The sequence below is a fragment of the Dipodomys ordii genome, unplaced genomic scaffold (genome assembly GCF_000151885.1).
Source record: "Dipodomys ordii isolate 6190 unplaced genomic scaffold, Dord_2.0 Scaffold117, whole genome shotgun sequence".
NCBI classification, from domain to species: Eukaryota; Metazoa; Chordata; class Mammalia; order Rodentia; family Heteromyidae; genus Dipodomys; species Dipodomys ordii.
The window spans coordinates 4,266,437-4,286,563 of record NW_012267333.1 but is presented as its reverse complement, the minus strand read 5'-3'; the positions used below and the strand labels follow the sequence as shown (position 1 = coordinate 4,286,563).

Sequence of the window (20,127 nt, the reverse complement as noted above, 5' to 3'; positions counted from 1 at the left end):
CTAGAAGTTCAACTACCCCACAGGAAGAAATTTGAAGACAGCATCTTATAAAAGCATACATGTAAATGAAATATTAAGCAAATTTCCATCGATCTTCCTATTTTATATCGTGGTCTTATATAATACACACCACAAAACTCTTTAGTCTAACTATCTGTAGAAAACCTGTTAAAATATTAGTTCTCTTTCTAGTAACTCCCAGGTAAATTTTTAAAATCTACTATTACCAAGAAGCAAAGTGGATATAATAATCTAGACTTAAGAGACTTAGGTCACAATAACATAAGAATCACAATGAAATGGAGGCTTGCTCCGGTTTTCATTGTCTTACCTTGTCAAATTATTTCAAATACATTACTGCACACAGTTTGTAAATTACAGAGTCTACATGGTAACCTTCATGATTGTGCTTGTATCATTCTTGTGGCTTTCCTCAAGGCCTCTTTGACGTCCTTGTTTCTCAGGCTGTAGATGAGAGGGTTGAGCAGGGGGTTGATGATGGTGTAGAACAGAGCAGCCACTTTGTCCCTCTCCAGGGAGTAGTTAGAACTGGGCCTCGAATACATGAAGAGCAAAGATCCAAAAAAGAGCGTGACAGAGATGAGGTGGGAGGCACAAGTGGAGAAAGCCTTGCGCCTTCCCGAGGCTGAGCGGATCCTCAGGATAGCCAGCAGGATGTTGAAATAGGAAACGAGGATGACAAGAAGACATGAGAGGACAGTGAAGCCCACCATACTGGAAAGGATTTTCCCGTAGACCCTAGTGTCTGTACAAGATTTTTTTACCAATGGCAGCACATCACAGAAAAAGTAGTCAATGACCTTCTCACCACAGAAACTCAGCCGGAAGGTGTTGGCAGTGTGGGCAATGGCATTCAAAAAACCTCCTAAGTAAGAGCCAGAAATAAGTCTAGTACAAATAGAAGCAGACATGGTAGCTGAATAAAGCAACGGGTTGCAAATGGCCACATAACGATCATACGCCATGGCTGATAGCAGATAGCACTCAGTGTAGGCTGCCACACAGGAGAAGAAGAACTGAGCCCCACACCCAGCCAATGAGATGCGCTTGTCCTCTGAGACACAATTGACCAATATTTTAGGGGTGTACACAGATGTATACCAGAAATCCAAGAAGGAAAGACCACCAATGAAAAAGTACATAGGAGTATGAAGCTGGGAATCAATGCGGATTAAGATAACCAGGGTCATGTTCCCTGACAAGGTTAACAAGTAGATAATTAAAAATATTCCAAAAAGAATCAGCTGCCAATGGGGATCTGTGGAGAAGCCCAGCAAGATGAACTCAGTCAGGATGGTGCGATTCCTCACCTCCATGTCCACAAAGGGGAAAGCCTGGTTTATATCATGATGGGAAAAATAAGTTAGAAGGTTTACATTTACAAAAAAAAAATGAAGAAGAAACCCATAAAGTCAGCAATTATTGAGAGATCTTGGTATTCTTATTTGTATAAATAGAAGATTCTAATAGTGATTCAAATCTGAGCTCTAACTTAGAGATTTTTGTACAGGTACCTAGCAATGAAGTCTTCATATCTTAATAGGCTAAAAAGCACAAGGAAGAACAACTAAAGTAAAAATTGTGTCACATGTTTTGTCTTTCTAATTTCTCTGCTGCTTAAGTAACAATATCTATGGTCTAACATGATTCTCTGACTGAATTTCAAATCATAGATGAGCAGCAGACATATTATCAAATGCAAATGGATTTATGAGGGAGAGCGTACATGTGAAGGCAACAATGCAGCTGTGCATATTGAACACAGCAATGACCCATTAAGGGCCAGAACAAACTATAGCTGCTTTTTAACTCATAGGTAAAAATTACAGAGAAGAAAAACAGCTTTATTGAATCTCAAACCAAGTGCTTACCTTTGTTGAGAAAGGCCAGTTCCTGGAAGCAACAAATATTTCCCTATCTCTCTTGGAGGAGTAGATTCAACTTGGATGGGAGTAGAAGTAGAGAATGGAGCCATAGTACAAGGTGACAGAGATGATGTGGGAAGGAGAAGGTAGAGAAGTCTCAAGGCGGCCCTGGGTGAAGGGGATGCTCAAGATGGCACTGATGACGAAGAAGTAGAAGATGTAGAAGAAAGTAGAGCACAGACTGATGGCTGTCATTCACGTCACATGCCAACTTGATCAGAGACATCACAGGAAAAAGTCATCAATCACATTGCCTGCACAAAAATTGAAAGTGAACATGTTGCTGGTTAAGAAGACACCATTGATTAAGCTCCCAGTGTAGGAATATAGAACCAGACAGATGCACAATCTCCTTGACATGACCTGGGCATACAGCAGGGGGTTGGAAATGGCCACATAGCCGTCATAAGCCATGACTGCCAAGAAGAAACACTCCGTATATTTCAGTCTGGCAGAGAAATAGAACTGAAACATGTAGCCAACAAAGTAGCTGCTCTTATCTTTCAAGATGCAAGTTAGTAGGCTCTCCGGACTGTAGACAGAGGTCCAGAAAAGAGAGATTTTTAATGAAGAAATACATGAGTGTGTGGAGCCTGGAGTTGTTGAAGATGAGCATGATGAGGGTGGTGTTACCCAGCAAGACTGAAAAGTACACTTCCAGGGAGAGGACAGACAGGACAGGTGCATCGCATTTTCTTGAAGATTATCATACCAAAGGCACTTTAAATTTTTCTTGATGTTATTTGTCTCTAATAATCCCTCCTACTTTCTTCTTTTCCATCCATGCTCCTGAGATACTAACAAAAGCTCTTTCTTTGTTACTAAATTTTAGTAGGGTGGAGTGTTGGCTTTGAAATTGGAGTTTTTCCTTGCATTTTCCTATATTGTTAATTGCTCTTCATTTGTGTCTAACACTCTGCAATTAACCTTCTATATGTGAAACTTAAGCTCTTTTAGAAACATAAAGGAAAATGATGAAGATACTACAAAGAGCCTTCCTTTTTAAGTTCTCATGTGTGTGTGTGTGTGTGTGTGTGTGTGTGTGTGTGTGTGTGTAAAGGGTTACTAGACTTATTTTGAGAAACAAATAAACTTTTCTGATAATAGAAAATAAAGGAACTTACGTAAGAATTTTTCTGAAACAGTAAGTTCTCCCTGGGCTACAAATATACCTATCCCAGAATCTTTTATAAAAGTTGTGGGATTTCCAGGGCTGTATGGATTGCTAAAACCCACTTAAGATTTCATAGTTTGGGGAGGAACTAACAGAAAAATTAAACATTTGTGTGTTAACAAGTTGAATATTATTAAACAAGATAAACATTTTGGAGACTATATAGCCCTGGTAACAAAAAGTAATCATGATTTTCAAACACCTTGTATTTTGAGTTGTGTAGATAGATGATAGAAAAATAGATATGCAGACAGATTGATGGATATAGAGATGTATAAATAGTTTATATACATATAATAAATATAAATGTATATATTAATAAATGTCTATCTATATTCTTTATCATAGTTATAAACAGTTACATATAAGTTATATAACTAGTAATTGTACTAATTTTATATAAGTAAAATACAGGCTCCAAATATTCTCTTGTTTCTATCTTTTCATTTTTTAATATATTTTATTGTTACTATAGAGATGGTATACAGAGGGGTTATTTAAAAAGGTATGTACATCCTTTCATGTAGAATGCCTGTTTTTCTGTTACATTTTGGCAGTCAGCTGTCCTTCGAAATCCATCCTTCCATCATCTAACCTCTTTGTTCCTGAATGCTTATCTGTATTTGACTACATTTCTTGGCTCATTTTCTCTGTCTACTTAATGAGTTTATCTAGTGATTTTCCAGGAAGAGAATGTGGGTAGATTAGCCTTGGCTCTTTATTTGTATTCATGGGATAGACTACCAAGACTGTCATTCTCCTTTCCTGGACAAGAAGACAGCACAAAATGACTGCTGGTATTTGCTTTCTTTCTATATAAATGTGAATCCTATATATTAATGCTCACCAAGAGGAATAAGGAGTGCTGTTTTGACTGAGGAAAAGATTGGCATTAGCTTGAAACTGCTCCCTAATGCAGTTATAGATGGTTTTTAATTTCCTTCCAAGGTATGTGTGGGGGGGGTGACAATTTTTGCCCTGCAGACAAGTATCTTTATTACTACCTAATACCTTCGCCCTATGTCTCAATCCCATAATCTTTGTTCTCATTTCTCCCCCATCACTTATGTAAATTAATCACAATAACATTGGCATTTAGCATTTAATTCACATTGCTTCCTTGGCTAGAACCTCAACCACATTATTCCTGAAGGACATACAGGAGACAGGAAGCTCCTCCAAAGCTGAGCATTGGTTTTTCCAATGCTCTTTCATGTAATACATTATCTATATTATGTATATGGTTTTCAAAGCACAAACCCCTGTGCTTTGACTGCTAGAGTCAATATGTTTATGGTTACAATGTAGACTAGAGGTGTCTCATCACTGGTGGTGATTTAAGTGATCACAATGGCACCTCGTGTCATGTTCCATTCCCTGGCAATATAAATATCTTTATAGTCTTGAACTATGTGAAAAAAATTAACCCATAGGAATCCAGTGTGAGGCTTTGATTCCAGGGCTATTCCTAATATGGTTTACTCTATTGTTCAGAGTCCTGTCTGGAAAAAGATTCCCACTCAACATGTACCATAGAGGAGAATGGTAGTAAAAGGGGGATCCATAGAAAGGTGTGGATGGAATGTAGGAATACTCTAAGTGATAAAATCTTTTCTCTCAGAGTTCCAATATACCCAGACCTGAAGGAAGAAGAGGAGAAGGGAAGGAAGGAGGTGGGAGAGTGGGAGAAATTTTTCATGTGGAAGTCATGAGGGTGGTATATATAACTAAAAAGAACTATCCTGTTCATCCAGGGATGAATGTGGTCTTCAATATCCCCCACTGGAAAAGAGGTTGGGGATTAGAACTCTAACCTAAGCCTGTTCTTTTTTTCAATGTCTATCTATCCTGGCAAGATAACTTGGTGGAATTCTTACAAACTGATATTTTGTTTTATAAATCAATTTGGAAATGATGGCAATGATGTAGGATAAAATTGTAGGAAACTGAAGATATTCAGCCCCTTCCCAATGGAAATATTTAAACCTATATACTTAACCACTATTGAGATGGCAATAGATAGATGGTGGATATAGATGTTGATGATGATTATAGATAGATCTATACATAGATACATGCATGCATACATATATAAATACATAGAAACATAGATGATGGAGAGGTGAGAGAGAAATATATACATGAATATATAGCCAACCAAATCTATGTATACATTTGAAGTCAGTAAAACAATACAGAATATGAAGAAATTATGATGATTAAACAAATGATTGATCATGGGGACAACGTTCCTTGAAATAAATTTTTTCTGTATTTTATCAAATGATAATACAGCCAACTTATCAATTGTACAGATTCTGTATAATTGCCTTGTTTATAATTCCCTAAGCTTGACAACCATGAGAATGAAACCCTGGAGATTTAATAATTGTTATAAAAGATGCTAGAAGTATCTCATTCGTACCTCTGAATACCGAATCGAAGTGTTTGCTGCAGTTTGGTAAGTGGGATAATCCAGATACTATCCATGCCAAAGCAATTTTATTCTATTCCTGTGATGATTCAACAGATGTTTGCATTCTGTTGTATGGCAGACACTCAAATCTTTCTTTTCTCATAAATTCCTCCTTAGTTCTATATTAATTTCTAAAATTCTGGAAAACAAAAAAGAGTCTTAAGTCCCTCTTCTATTTATGGAAGCAAATAATAGCTTATGTGAAAGGAAGTTATAGAATAAATACATAAATTGACTCTACAAATGAAAGAAAAGCCCTTGGAAAGCATTGATCAAAGAAAGAAGCTGTTGTACTTCAAAAGTTCAACAGAATGACAGAATAAAGTGACAGATTAAGAATCCTAATACCTTTAAAATTCCTGTACGTTTTTTGGTAAAAGGAGAAGGACACAATGCACGTTTTCTTTTTCTTCTTTTTTTATTGTGAAAATACCATTCAGAGGGTTTACAATTACATGAGCAAGGTAATGAGAACATTTCTTATCAAGCATTGTTGCCTCTTCCTTTGTGTCCCCTTCCTATCCCTTCCCATCTCCCCTCCCCACCCCTCCGCACGCCAAAGTTGTAAAGTTCATTTTTCAACGTAACATCTGTACATCTCATTGTTGGGTCTGTACATCTCAATGGGTCCACCTGTATCCCAATGTAAAGAATTTGTTTTTTCCCTTCCCCTCCACAAATAATGCATAGTTGTGCTGGTAGCTTTAGTATGGTCTTGTTGAACATTATTTACCATAGTTAACATTGAAACCAACCCAGATGCCCCTCAGTAGATCAATGGATCAAGAAAATCTGGTAAACAGTGCACATTTAAAAAGAATATAAAACAATATCTTACTGTGACTGGTGAGTTTCCATTGTCTCGTTGATAATAGCCAGAAGAAAACATCTATATGAAAATAAAAACCTGTAATGTAAAGTCATCTATTAAACCCTAACAGTACCAAGATGAAAATAACAAAGTTTTTTCACTCCTTGCATAAAAGTAACATCCAAATGCATTACAATTAAATGACTCTAGTCACCAACATGATATTAAATGTCCAATAATAGTATCTTTTCCAATCTTTATATGTGATGTTAAATCTAACAGATTAAATAATGTGCATTATATTCCAGATAAGGAAATTATCAAGAGGATCATGTCACTTTTCAAAGGTAACTAGATGCAAAGGGTTGGAATGAGAATTCTACCCAAATCTGTCTGACTCTAAACCTCATTCTACTTCTATTCAGCTTGAAAGCTTTGCATCTCTGTTTTCAAAATTATAAAGTGTAAATAACTATGACAGGATTCCATGTAGTGGAGTCTTCAACAATGTAAATTTATTTTCTAGCAGTTCTCACAGCTGGAAGTTCAGGATAAGTATGTCAGCATGATTCAGATCTAATGAGGGCTCCTTTTCTGGGATCCAAACTTGGATTCTGAAAGAAGGAGGAAATAAGAGGGAGAGAAGAAAGAAAGAAGAAAACAAAATAGATAGAAATAGAGAGGCAGAAATAGAGACAGAGATATGTCATATGGTGTCAGAGAGGGTGGTGTGACTGGAAAGAACTATTGTGTTTGTACAGAGATGAATATGGTCTCCAGTGCCCTCATTGGAGGAGCTTGGGGATTAGAACTCTGACCTAAGCCTTCTCTTCTTTGTAATTTCTATCCATACTGGCAAAATTACTTGGTACAGTTTTTATAGACTTATCTATTAGAGGAGAAAGCAGTGTGGAAATCAATGTCAAGTAATGTAAAGGAAATAGAAGATACCTAGTTCCCTACAGAAATACTTAAACCTATATACTGTCTTCATCTCATCCTAGGAGATTGGTTCTATCTCTTTCCTTATTTTCATACAGAGTGTCTAGGAAATAGTAGTTTTAGACAGATACGCCGATTTGGGGATAGTTGATGGGTTGTGAGAGTACAGATTTGAAACATGTCTCAACAAAGGACAACAGGGGAAGCAATTCAACAGCAGTATACACAAGAAATGATCTGTACAACAGGGTGGGCAGTTGTGGGGTGGGACAGTAGGAGAAAAAATGAGGAAAGGGGTAACAAGTTTGACAAGAAATATATTTATTACCTTACTTGTGTAACTGTAAGCCCTCTGTACATTACCTTGACAATAAAGAAGCCTCAAATTTAATTGTGTTCCTTTAAAAAAAGTTTCTAGTGTTATTGAAAAGGTTATGTACAGAGGGGTTCTAGTTACATAGTCAGGTAAACAGTGCATTTTTTCTGGATCATATCACCCCTTCCTTGGGTTTCTCCCAGATTGTATGGTTTTTCACAAAGTATGCATAATTTTCATTTCTCAGAGAGTTCATAGGTAAAATGAACAGAAACATATATATGACTTTATTTATTCTTAAACTTCAATATGATGACACTTTCAATGGCACACACAAATTTCTCAAGAACTTATTTAACAATAGCAATGGAGACGGTTAAGAAATAGTTTACCAACTGTATGGTATCTTCATTAAACTGTATCAAATAACAAAATTTCAAATTAATTATTACACAAAATTTCCTCTAGCTTCTAAATTGAAGAAATTTGATATTGGACCTGGTGGTTTTTAAAATATGTCTGTACGATCTCAAGGATAAGCTAAGTCCACATCTACAGGGTGCAAATACATACTCACAGATCATGCTTCTCTGAAGTAACTTTGTTATATGAAAAGTCATGAATTATATACTCAGATTACCTTCAGTTCATCTCTTATAAGGATTTATTTATGTTTGGGCAGCCAAATAAATCACTCATTTTGGATCTAAGCTATGTAACAGGAAATGAGATACCCTATAAAGTTGGAAAACTGAATAGACATTGTCACAAATTTTAAACACTCTCAAAGTATAGATTTATAGAATCATGTACATAATATGTAATCAGATCAAGTACAAAGTGATCACTAATACCTTTTAATCGGTCCTCTTTTTGCACTGAACAAAATTCTCCTAAAGAAGAAAACAAACATTGTCCATGAGGACATTTTGTAAGATGTACTCATTGGACATGTTCTGATTGATTAAGCATAGTGATCTCATGTGAATTCTCATGTCTCTCCTCTCAGGTGAGATACCCCACAACCATGGAGCTGTATAATACCACAGTGACAGAGTTCATCATGTTGGGGTTCACCACAGACCCTGTGAAGCAGCAAGTCCTGTTTGTGGTGTTCCTCCTGGTGTACACATTAACAATGGCAGGAAATTTCACCCTCATCGTGCTGATATGCAATGACCCCAGGCTCCACACACCCATGTATTTCTTCATTGGAAATCTCTCCTTTCTGGATCTTGGGCTGTCTTCTGTCTACACACCAGAAATCCTGATCACCTGTGTCTCTGAGGACAAGAGCATCTCCTTTGGTGGCTGTGTGGCTCAGTTCTTCTTCTCTGCTGCCTTGGGTTACACTGAGTGTTACCTGCTGGCAGCCATGGCTTATGACAGGTATGTGGCCATTTCAAAGCCCCTGCTGTATTCTCAGGCCATGTCTCTAAAGCTATGTGTATTCTTTGTAGCAGCCTCATACCTTGGCGGCTTTATTAACTCTGTCATCATCACCAAAGACACATTTTCCTTGCACTTCTGTAGTGACAATGTAATTGATGACTTCTTTTGTGACATCCCACCTTTGGTGAAGCTGGCTTGTGGCAAGAAAGATAGCTACCAAGCTGTCCTGTTCTTCCTCCTGCTGTCCAATGTCATAGCCCCCATTGTGTTCATCCTGGCCTCCTACCTGTTCATCATCGCCACCATCCTGAGGATGCGCTCCACCCAGGGCCGCCTCAAGGCCTTCTCCACCTGCTCCTCCCACCTGACCTCTGTGACCTTGTACTATGGCTCCATTCTCTACATCTATGCTCGCCCTCGATCTAGTTATTCTTTGGACAGGGACAAAATTGTTTCTATATTTTACACTGTGGTGTTTCCCATGTTGAATCCAGCAATTTACAGTCTAAGGAATAAAGATGTAAAAGAGGCTATGAACAAACTCTTCAAATAAATCACAATTATTTTTTTCTAAAGAGGTTTATTTTTAAGTTTTTTTAAGTTACTGCATTGCAAACAGAGATGATCCTACTGGACATAGATGAAAGTGAACCAAGCAACTCAAGGGTGGCGATGAGAGGGAGGGAATGAGAGAGAAAGAAGAAACAGCTGACACTAAACAAAAGGAAAGAAGTGTACACTACCCAATTTGGAAGAAATTGTTTTATTGTTAAAGTCTGTAGAGTTCATAAGCTTTGTAGATGACAATTAGCATAGTGAAGGTTACAATGTGTTGGTGACTTTAGCTAAGCATCACTATGCCTCAATACTGCGAAATTCATGTAATTACTTGATCTCAGTAAAGAAATAACATCAGATTCTGGTGAATTCTATCATAATAATGGAATTTATAGTGTTTCAACTCTTCCAATATACATTTGTGTTAGGATACTTAAGATTACTTAGGTATTACCTAATTACCTAAGATAAAATTAAAATAATTTTGAAGATAAAAGTTTAACATGAATTTTATCCATTTAATTAAAATTCATATTATTCTAAATTTGAAACAAATACACTTTCAAATATCTTCTTTTGTTCTTTCTCAAAGTGACATAAGTGCTCACTACATTTATTTTTCTGGTACTTTCTCTTGTATGGCTTTTTCACTGAGGACTGGAGCTCTGTGATTTGAATCATACCTTTACTCCTGTGACTTTTTTGGTGTTTAATTAGAGATAAAACAACTTGTTTTCTGGGATGTCTTCAAACCAGGATCCTAAGAGTGAGGAGCTTTACAATCATGAGTCATCAGCACCTGATTAAGTTCACTACCCTTTGTGCCTTCCCAGAGTAATATAAGATTTCATTACTTTTAACTAATAAGATTTGGGTAACTTTATATTGAATACCAGCAATGTAGAGATGTTGTGGCATAATCAAACCATGCTGAGTTAAAGTTTTAATATTGGGCTGGGAATATGGCTTAGTGGTAGAGTGCTTGCCTAGCACTTAGTACCACATAAAGAGAAAAAGCTAGAAGTTGTGCTGTGACTCAAGTTGCAGATCCTGGTCTTAGCAAAAAAAGATCAGGGACAGTGCTCAGGCCCTGAGTTTAAGCCCCAGGACTGGCAAAAAAAGTTTTCATATTTTCATAATGTTAAATAACAAACTGGCCTTCTATTTCTATAAGGAGATTTTCATAACTATTTTATTCTACATTACTGAAATGTAAGTATTAACACACCAGCTCTTCAATCTTTATGTCCAACATATGTTTCTCCATTTTAAAAAATGCAATAAACTGTGGACAAACAAAGAGAGCAATTGCTCTGTCTTTACCAATAAAAGAGATAGTAAACAAGGGCATCTGTGAGTTAATAGGTATAAAAATTGCAATAAAAAATTGTAGCTAGATAGCATATTACATATTTTTCCTCTATAATAGGCAAATTCTTCAGAGTGCAAATTTCATAAGGGTCAGACTCGAAATTTAATCCATTCTTTTGTAAATTTCTCATTTTTCAATGTTTATCTTTCAAAAACAATTTTTGCTGAAATATTTTCATGTTTCAGATATAATTGTATTTATAAATGTCCATTAGGCTATTCATGAGCTGTTGAAAAAATCTTAACTTTTCCAGTTGAAGTTATCAATAAATTTGAATATATCATATCTTTTTAAGGAAATGGAAACAAAGGGACTGAAATCCCATAGATATAAGGTTGTGTCTTTTATGACTCCAAATATTTTTTATTTATTTTAAGGGGTGAATTGACAAGAGCTTTTCCATCCGAGTTTTTGCATAATGAGCATGGACATAAAACACAGTAAGATATAAATCATCTTATTAAATTTTATAAGATAAAATTTCTTGTATGCACAGAACAAAAAATTGATTGCATATTGAGCATTCATGTGAAAAATACATACAATGGTAAAATATTACAGTAAGCCATGGGAAAACTTTGTTAACATATGTATGTTTATAAAGATAAATATGGGTTTGTTTCTATCAATTTCACTAGTAGAGAATGAATCTGCAAGAATTTGTGAGTTATTCAAAAAGAAAGTATAGAAACTTCACACAGAGAATGAAATACTGGTCCAGACTGGTTCAAATTTGATTTAGATTATGTTTTAATAAATGGAAGTTAATTATGCCCATGCGCCCTTTGTACTGTGATCCTTGTAATTGTATCTCCTGTAATTAAAAAATATATCTGAAACTTCACATTACAATATTTTACTGTGCTTGATTGGTGTATTATGTGGTTATGTGTGTGCATATATATATATATATATATATTATCAATATATATATACTGATACACATCAACATAGAAGGAAATCAATTCTTTCATGTTAGTTTGCTGGGACTAGATATTACACCATTCCAAAGGGAATTCCAAAGCTAAAATTTAGATATTAAAAAGTCAATGATTATTAGTAGATTTCTCTTTTTTTGGGAGGGGGGTCTGGTCTTGGGGCCTGAACTCTGGGCTTGGGCGCTGTCCCTCAGCTCTTCAGCTCAAGGCTAGCACTCTACCACTTGAGCCACAGCACCACTTCCAGCTTTTTTCTTTTTTCTTATGTGGTGCTGAGGAATTGAACCCAGGGCCTCATGTATGCAAGGCAAGCGCTCTACCACTGAGCCACCTTCCCCGCTCCTAGTAGAAGATTTATATATGAGGGCTCTTCTCACGTTCATTTTTTTAGGAGAAACAACCTAGTTCTTTCTTTCAAATAAGATTCAAAATGTACTTAAGAACTCTAAGTGTGACTGGGTTGATGAATGTTAATTTTACTTTCTTCATACAAGAGTTATTCCATCCCTGCATATCTGTTTAATTAATAAAGGTGAACATAGATATAAAAATATTCAACAAAATAATGAAAAATTGAATTGGAAACATTAAGAGGATTATCCATGAAATTCAAGTAGAATTCATCCCTGAAAGACAAGTAATATTCAAATATGCAAATTAATAAATGGGACACATTACATTAAAAGGCTGGTGGAAACAAAACATAGCGTCATCTACTTAAATGTAGGAAAATCATCGGAAAATACTGGAGTATAAGTTTTCAAAATATTTCTGGTAATTCTCTGGATAGTAATGATATCTGTCATGCTAGTCCCCTATTCAATTCTGATCTTATTAATTTGTTTCTTCCCTATCTCTCTTTAAGTTGATTTTGCTAATGGTTTTTAATCTTGTTTATGTTTTCAAATAACCAGTTCTTCCTTGCATTGATTCTGTGTACTGTTGTTCAATCTCTATTTCATTGTGTTCTTAAAAAGTATTTATTATTGAGGTTTGATTTTTTTTGTTTTTCTGAGAATTTGAGAAACTTCATTAAGTTATTTATTAGAAATTCTTAATAATTATATTGTAACTTAAATCACTGTGTCATCTTTCAATCAATAGCAATATTTTCATCATATCCTAATTAATGTACTATTTTCAAATTCCTAATTCTCTACACCTTTGGGAAATGAGGTATATCTTTCCTCCCTAGTGTATGGGATAAATCTCCAGGGGCTGTTGAGGAGAGGTATAAGTTCATGAAACAAAGGTTTGCCTGATGTCAGCAAGCAAAGACTAGGATGTTACTTCCAGGAGCTGGCCTTTCTGACTAAAGGTAAGATCCAGCGATCCAGGATCAGCCAAGCAGATTAGTCTCTCTGTTGCTTCCTCTGCAATTACAAGTGGAGAAATTGTATGACCAGGATCTAAATGGAATATTCTTGCACTACACTCACACAAGTACATTTATTCACAGATATACATATAGACATACACACAGTTTACACACACACACACACACACACACACAGAGAGAGAAACACATTCCCTTCTAGTCTGTCCAGTGACATGCCTGATCTTCATTTACAACAAGGATGGGGAAGGTCTGACCCATGGGTTGTAAAAATCATTTGGTACATGACAGATACAGACACATATGTTTTTCATTGGCTCTCATCACCTGCCCAAGCCTGTCTGTGTCTTTCAGTCTTGGCTTGATATTAGGTCTGATTTCATTTTTTTTTTTTGCATGAGGAGACTTCAGTGTCTTAACATATTGAGATTTTTCCTGTTCTTATCCTTACCTGTAATTTCAGGGTTGAGTGCAATAGGCACCTTTCTGGCTTTCCATATTTAGGGCATACACATCTGTTTTGCTGATGGTAATATATAGAAAGTAGTGGCTTCAAATAAATTTGAGGATTTTTCATATTTCTGTAAAACTGACACTCTGGCATTATGAGCATGGAGAAGATGATTACCTGACCCACTGGATCCGATAAAAATGTCAAGTACTCTTGTATTCAGATGTCCAAGGAGAATCTAGACAAAAGTCAGATATAGACATGAAAGCACTATTGGATATCATTTACTATGGAATCATAGAAAAGGAGAATATGGTGATAGAATATGAAGAATTGGAAAGTAGGAAATGGTACTCACAGAGCAGTGTAAACAGGTGAAGATAAATAAGTAAGGCAAGGGTACAGTTCAATCGGAGAGTACTTACTGAGGATATGTGAAATATTGATTTAATCTTCAGCCCTCCCCCTGCTACAGAGACATAGACACAGACACACCAATATACACAGACACACATACACAGACAGAAACACATATAAATACACATATGAATAATAGTATGAACTCTATGCACAGTGTTGTGACCACACTGGTTAACAAAATAATGTGATAGTCAGGTACCAGTGCTCATACCTGTAATCCTAGCTACTCACAAGGCTACAATCTGAGCATCGCTGTCCAAGAACAGTCCAGGCGAGAAAGTCCACATGAGACTCATATCTCCAAAACTACTCAGCAAAAAGCAGGAAGTGTTGCTGTGGCTCAAGTAGTAGAGTGTTAGCCTTGAGCACAAAGAGGCTCAGAGACAGTGTCCAGGTCCAGAGTTCAAGCCCCAGGACTAGCAAAAGGATAAAGAAAAGAAAGATAAGAGAGTAAATGACAAAAATATCATACTGGAGATATCATTATCTGACTTAAATGCCTTCTTGGTGAAAGTTGGACCATAATTGTCCTTTACATCTCAATTTATTCATATTAGTCAGACATTATTTTTCTCTCCTGTTATAAAAAGAATTACAACAAGTTAGGTGTATGTTGTTTTCAACCCCTGGGCTATACATTTTAACTAAACACAGCTGATATTTCCATGCACTTTCAGATGTGAAGATTGTCAGTTCAGGAAGGGTTTAATACACTTTCCCAAATCCGAAAGCCACCAGGTAATAATGTCCTGGTTTGAACACACCACTGCACTTATGAAACTCCACCGAAGCCAAACCTGTCTGCACTCATGCTCATGGGAGAGATGGTTCCCTCAGTACAGGTAGAGGTGGGAACATACAGGCTGTGTCTCCACTCTCCTATCTTTAGTCACCTGAAGCCACAGAGGGACAACAGCCAGATGAAACCATCATCTAGCCAGCTCTCCCTGGCATATTGACATGGTATTGGCACAATTCCAAAAGTGAGCAGAGAAGCAGGAGGAGACTCCTGAGACTCAGGCTTGCAATCCTCATGGGACTGCTACTGATGAAGCCTGTTTGAAAAAAAAAAAAAAACAAAGCCATCTCCCCTTCTGCAAGGTGGAAAATGGAATCTACTCTTGAAAGTTGGAAATCCAGGAAGAATTGTGGATACATTTTCTTGCCCAAGTGTGTGTGGGGGGGGGGGGTGGAGGGGAATGTGAATTCTGTATAGACAGACTTTTTCCTTTCCATTTAAATTAAATCTTTGGTGGGTGGTAAAATACAATTAACAGATGTACAACAGCCAGAAAATTGACAACATAATGGCACTTTTAATGCTGTGCTCTGTATCTCTCATCAGATTCATTTCCCTAATAGCTTTTTTGCTCTGTAAATATATAATTAGAGACATGTTCTTAAAATATACCTAGATGTCTTTTTAGGCTCTCATGGTGCCTAAAAGGATACAATTGCAGTGAAAATTCAACTCTTGAAGTAGAATGTTTGAGACTAATGACCGTGAGTGCTGCCTTCCAGATTAAGTTCCATTTCGGGCAATTCGTAGTAAGCTTATGTGAAATCGCACAAGCTTCTCTTTTTACCCTCCCTAGGGATACAGGATAAGAAGGATTTTACAGTTTCCACTTCAGCATCAATAGCTGCTCTCTTCTCTCATTCTATGAACTACAATTCCTTATCATGGCCATGGTTTAATTTGCGCTTTGTTTAAATAACTTCAGTATCTCATCTGAGACACCACACTGCACTCCTATTTATCTCCTCAGTTTCTGAAACTCACTGGACATTCTCAGTAGTTTTCTTGTGCTGAAGTGGTTCTCCCCATTTCTTTTTTTCTAAAATTGAAAATCATAGCTTTAAATTGTTCTTATTCTTCCTGTATCATTTCAATGATTTTTTTCTTCTTTCAATATTGTACTGGAAACATTAACCATTGTTTGACTTCCTAGGATTCTATCTAACAATTCATGAACTTATTTCTTCAGCTACATTAGAAAAGAGCTTAAACTTCAAATCAGAAGTCTTCACTTATATGGACAAATGATGGTGTAGTAAAATTCATAGTATTGAAAGCATAGTTATTAATATTATATTAATATCCAATATTCTACATGCTAATAATTAAAAACCTTAAATTACTGCCTTGATAATTTTATCCAAGCTTAGGTAGACTCAGAATAAGATGTAGTAGTAAAAAAATATCATATCAACTTATGCAATTTCTAAGGTATGTAGAATTTGTGTAGGGGAGGATCAGTTTTGCAAATAACCTAATGAGGCTGAATGTCCTGAATGGACAAAGACAAATGAAAAACACAAATGTATAAAGATAATGTAAGCCACAGGTGGAGGACTAAGTACATATACTTAGAAGCATGTATTAAATTTGTACTAAGAAGCATATTATATAGTGAAGATGCACCAAAGAATCTTCAGGAATCCAAGTTGTTTTTATTATTATATAATCCATTATGTTATGGCTTCTCTGTTATATCATGTCTTTTCTAAACATGAGGAGCTCTCTTTGAGAAGATGATAACTAATTCTCATGACCTTCAAACCAGGATACTATACCAAAGGGTAGAACTCTTGGGTTTATAATCTAGTTACAGCATTATGGTTTGACTCCCAGTTATATGATGACAACATAGAAATTAGTAATAATCCTTCTTGCTTTGAAATTCCTACTCTGCTTTACATACATACAAAGTGTTGAAGACATAGCTCAAATGTATCCTACCTAAAATCATACACCCAAAAGATTGAGTTCCATCCATAGCGCGCGCGCGCACACACACACACACACACACACACACACACACACACACACACAATTCTTCATTCATGGACTTCATAATTTTAATCCAGTAATTTAGAAGAAATTAGAAAAAAGAACACATAAAATAATATTTTGAAAAAAGTGTTTTAATTGGTAAAAATATATTCAGGCAAAAAATGTATTTAGGCAATTTGAGAGTTCTCTCATAGTGTTCTCTATTTTTTTAAAAAAATGAGAGAATTATTCAGTTCTAAGATTGGTAGACAGCTTAAATTGGGAGAACATATTTTTAGTTAGCACAATTTGGCTCAGCTCAGAGCCAGGCTTTTATAAACTCTGTGTCCTTCAACTTTCTGCTCAAAATCCATGATTCAATATTACCGATGCAATGAAAATATTGTTCTACTTAGAGTATTGAGTGAAATTAGACATCATAGGATATTAGCATAGAAAGAGTACCATAAATTGGCATTTCTACAAATATCATGATGCTTAAAAGAGAAGTTCTCATTGATTTATAGAATATTGATTTGGGGGGAGGTGCAAGTTGTGTACAAAACATTAGCTTAAGTATTTTTGTGTCTATCTTTGCTTAATTGGCAATAGAATAAGAATGTAATACAGTAAGTATCTCTTGCATCATATTTTCTCTTTAGTTTGATAAAGAACTGACCCTCACAATAACTGAAAATAACAGAGGAAAAAATGAGAAAGATTTCATTTCAAAATTGCATTCCTCTTCTTTGGTTGTCTCCAATACCACAAATGAAGTCTGATGAGTACAAATTTTAATAAGCAGGGTGCTCTAATAATGTTTTTACTCAATTATTCCCTTATTCCTTTTTCACTTTGTCATTTTATTAACAGTACTGTGTTTTGTAAGCAGAGTCTCCTGTGTACCAAGAAGTACACTACTACGGCAGCTACCCTTCCCACACTTAAGGACGTTTTTTAATGAAAATATCACTAAGTGATCCTTTCCCCCTCATCGTATTGATCAGGCTTTCTCCACTGCGGACATGGAGCTCAGAAATCACACCAGCCTGACAGAATTCATCTTGCTGGGCTTCTCCACAGATCCCCGTTGGCAGGTGGTTCTATTTGTACTATTTCTATTACTCTACTTGTCCACCATGGCTGGGAATATGACTCTGGTGTTTTTAATCTGGAATGATCCCAGGCTGCATACGCCGATGTACTTTTTCATTGGAAATTTGTCCTTTATGGATTTCTGGTACACCTCCGTCTATTCGCCTAGAATACTGGCCACGTGTCTCTCCGAAGATAAGCGCATTTCTCTCTTTGGTTGTGCGGCTCAGTTTTTCTTCTCCTGTGTGGCAGCCTATGCAGAGTGCTACCTGTTGGCTGTCATGTCCTATGACCGCTATGTGGCCATTTGTAGCCCGTTGCTTTATTCGGCAAAAATGTCCACTTCTCTCTGCATTGGGCTTGTCGTGGGCTCCTATCTAGGAGGGTTTATGAATGCCATAGCTCACACTTCCAACACATTCAGGATGAGTTTCTGCGGGGATAACTCAATTGACCACTTCTACTGCGATGTACTGCCATTGATCAAAATGATCTGTACGGACACTACCCTCTACGTGAAAATAATTTCCATCTTGGATGGCGTCACCGTCGCCTCCTGTTTGATTCCCATCGTCCTGTCCTATCTGAACATCCTCCTGACAATCCTGAGGATCCGCTCAGCCTCCGGAAGGCAGAAGGCTTTCTCCACCTTCGCCTCCCACCTAGTCTCCGTCACGCTCTTCTATGGATCCTTGCTCTTCATTTACTCAAATCCCAGCTCCCATTACCACAAGGAGACAACCAAAGTGGGCGCCATGTTCTACACCCTCATCAACCCCCTGCTCAACCCGCTCATCTACAGTCTGAGAAACAAGGATGTCAAAGAGGCCTTCAGAAAAGCCAGGCAGACCGTAGAGCCACAACGATGAAAATGGTCATTTGAAATGTTATCGTGCTGATATCTAATCTGTAGTGTGGTAGGCACTTGTGTAGTTGATATTTTTGAAACTCTGTGCTTGTGACAGTGAAATATATTGAGCCTGAAACTCTTCCGTTGTTATTTTATTCTCCTTTGAAAAGCCTCTATTACTGGGTTGTTACAGTTCTGCTATATGCGCACTTGTCTCACTACACAAGTGACAGCTTCATAAAACTTATCCTCTTTCTTTTCTTTCATGGGTGTTGGGAAGAGAAAGTAGGAATTGGAAAAGCCCCGTTTTAAATGATTGAATTTTGAGTTAGGATGAGCACACTGTATTTGACAAGTAGGTTATACAACTGTAAAAAGCTCAACAATTAAGATATTACCACTATTAGATTTCAGTAAGGTATCTCCTATTTTCTTTGCAAAATTCTAATTGCATATATATTTGTATAAATCTTGTCTTTTCTAACATAGAATAATTATGGAAAATAGTTTTTAAAATGCTTTCATTTGAAGTAAAAACAAAGCTCTAATCCATAGCAGACAATGTATTTTGAGGAGCATACATCTATCTTGAAAGATTGTGCTCTCCCATAGAATAAACTACTGAGGTCAATCAGTGTTAACATTGGACAATGGTAAATTCACATCATCAAGTAAAATAAAATTAAGCAATCAAAACTCCCCTATATGTTCTAGAATTCATGACTGTTTTATTTTTAGAGAAATTTTATGAAGAAACCTACAGTGTTACCTGACTGAACTAAAGCAACCAAACAAATGGATTGTTTCTATAATAAAAACTCAATCTTTGGAAAAGAATTTTTTTAAAAAAATACAAGGAAGTAGACAGGCTTCCTATGTTCATAGAATGGCAAAGTTAATATCATGAAAATAGCCACACAGCCAAATTCAATCAACAAATTAAGTGGTTTTGAGTAAAATTCCAATGTCATTCTTAGATAAGAGAGAGAAATCAAATAAAAAGATCTATGTCAATATTGGGTCTGTGAAAAATTAGAAACTGGATCTGTTTCTCATATTTTAATAATATCAATTCATATAGAATCAAAGATCTCAACATAAGACCTGAAACTTTGTTTTTTTTTAATTTTATTTTATTTTATTTGTGAACATACTGTACAGAGGGGTTACAATTGCATGGGCAGGATAATACGTACATTTCTTACCAAGCATTGCAGCCTCCTCCTTTGTTTACCCTTCCCATCCCTTCCCAGCCTCCCCCCTCCCCCCATCCC

General features: G+C 36.3%; 3 protein-coding genes and 1 pseudogene across 3 annotated transcripts; 2 read left to right on the top strand and 2 right to left on the bottom strand.

Moving 5' to 3' along the window:
- Positions 1–398: 398 nt before the first annotated feature.
- Positions 399–1,337, bottom strand: LOC105995484 (olfactory receptor 9G4-like). The gene has a single exon (XM_013029199.1). It carries the CDS (start codon positions 1,335–1,337, stop codon positions 399–401), a length of 939 nt encoding a protein of 312 aa, XP_012884653.1.
- Positions 1,338–2,043: 706 nt separating this feature from the next.
- Positions 2,044–6,454, bottom strand: LOC105995334 (annotated as a pseudogene).
- A 2,238-nt stretch (positions 6,455–8,692) lies between these two features.
- On the top strand, positions 8,693–9,610 carry LOC105995456 (olfactory receptor 1013-like). The gene has a single exon (XM_013029170.1). The coding sequence runs from the start codon at positions 8,693–8,695 to the stop codon at positions 9,608–9,610; it is 918 nt and encodes a 305-aa protein (XP_012884624.1).
- An 8,323-nt stretch (positions 9,611–17,933) lies between these two features.
- LOC105995333 (olfactory receptor 9G4-like) lies at positions 17,934–18,872 on the top strand. The gene has a single exon (XM_013029038.1). The coding sequence runs from the start codon at positions 17,934–17,936 to the stop codon at positions 18,870–18,872; it is 939 nt and encodes a 312-aa protein (XP_012884492.1).
- Positions 18,873–20,127: the final 1,255 nt, after the last annotated feature.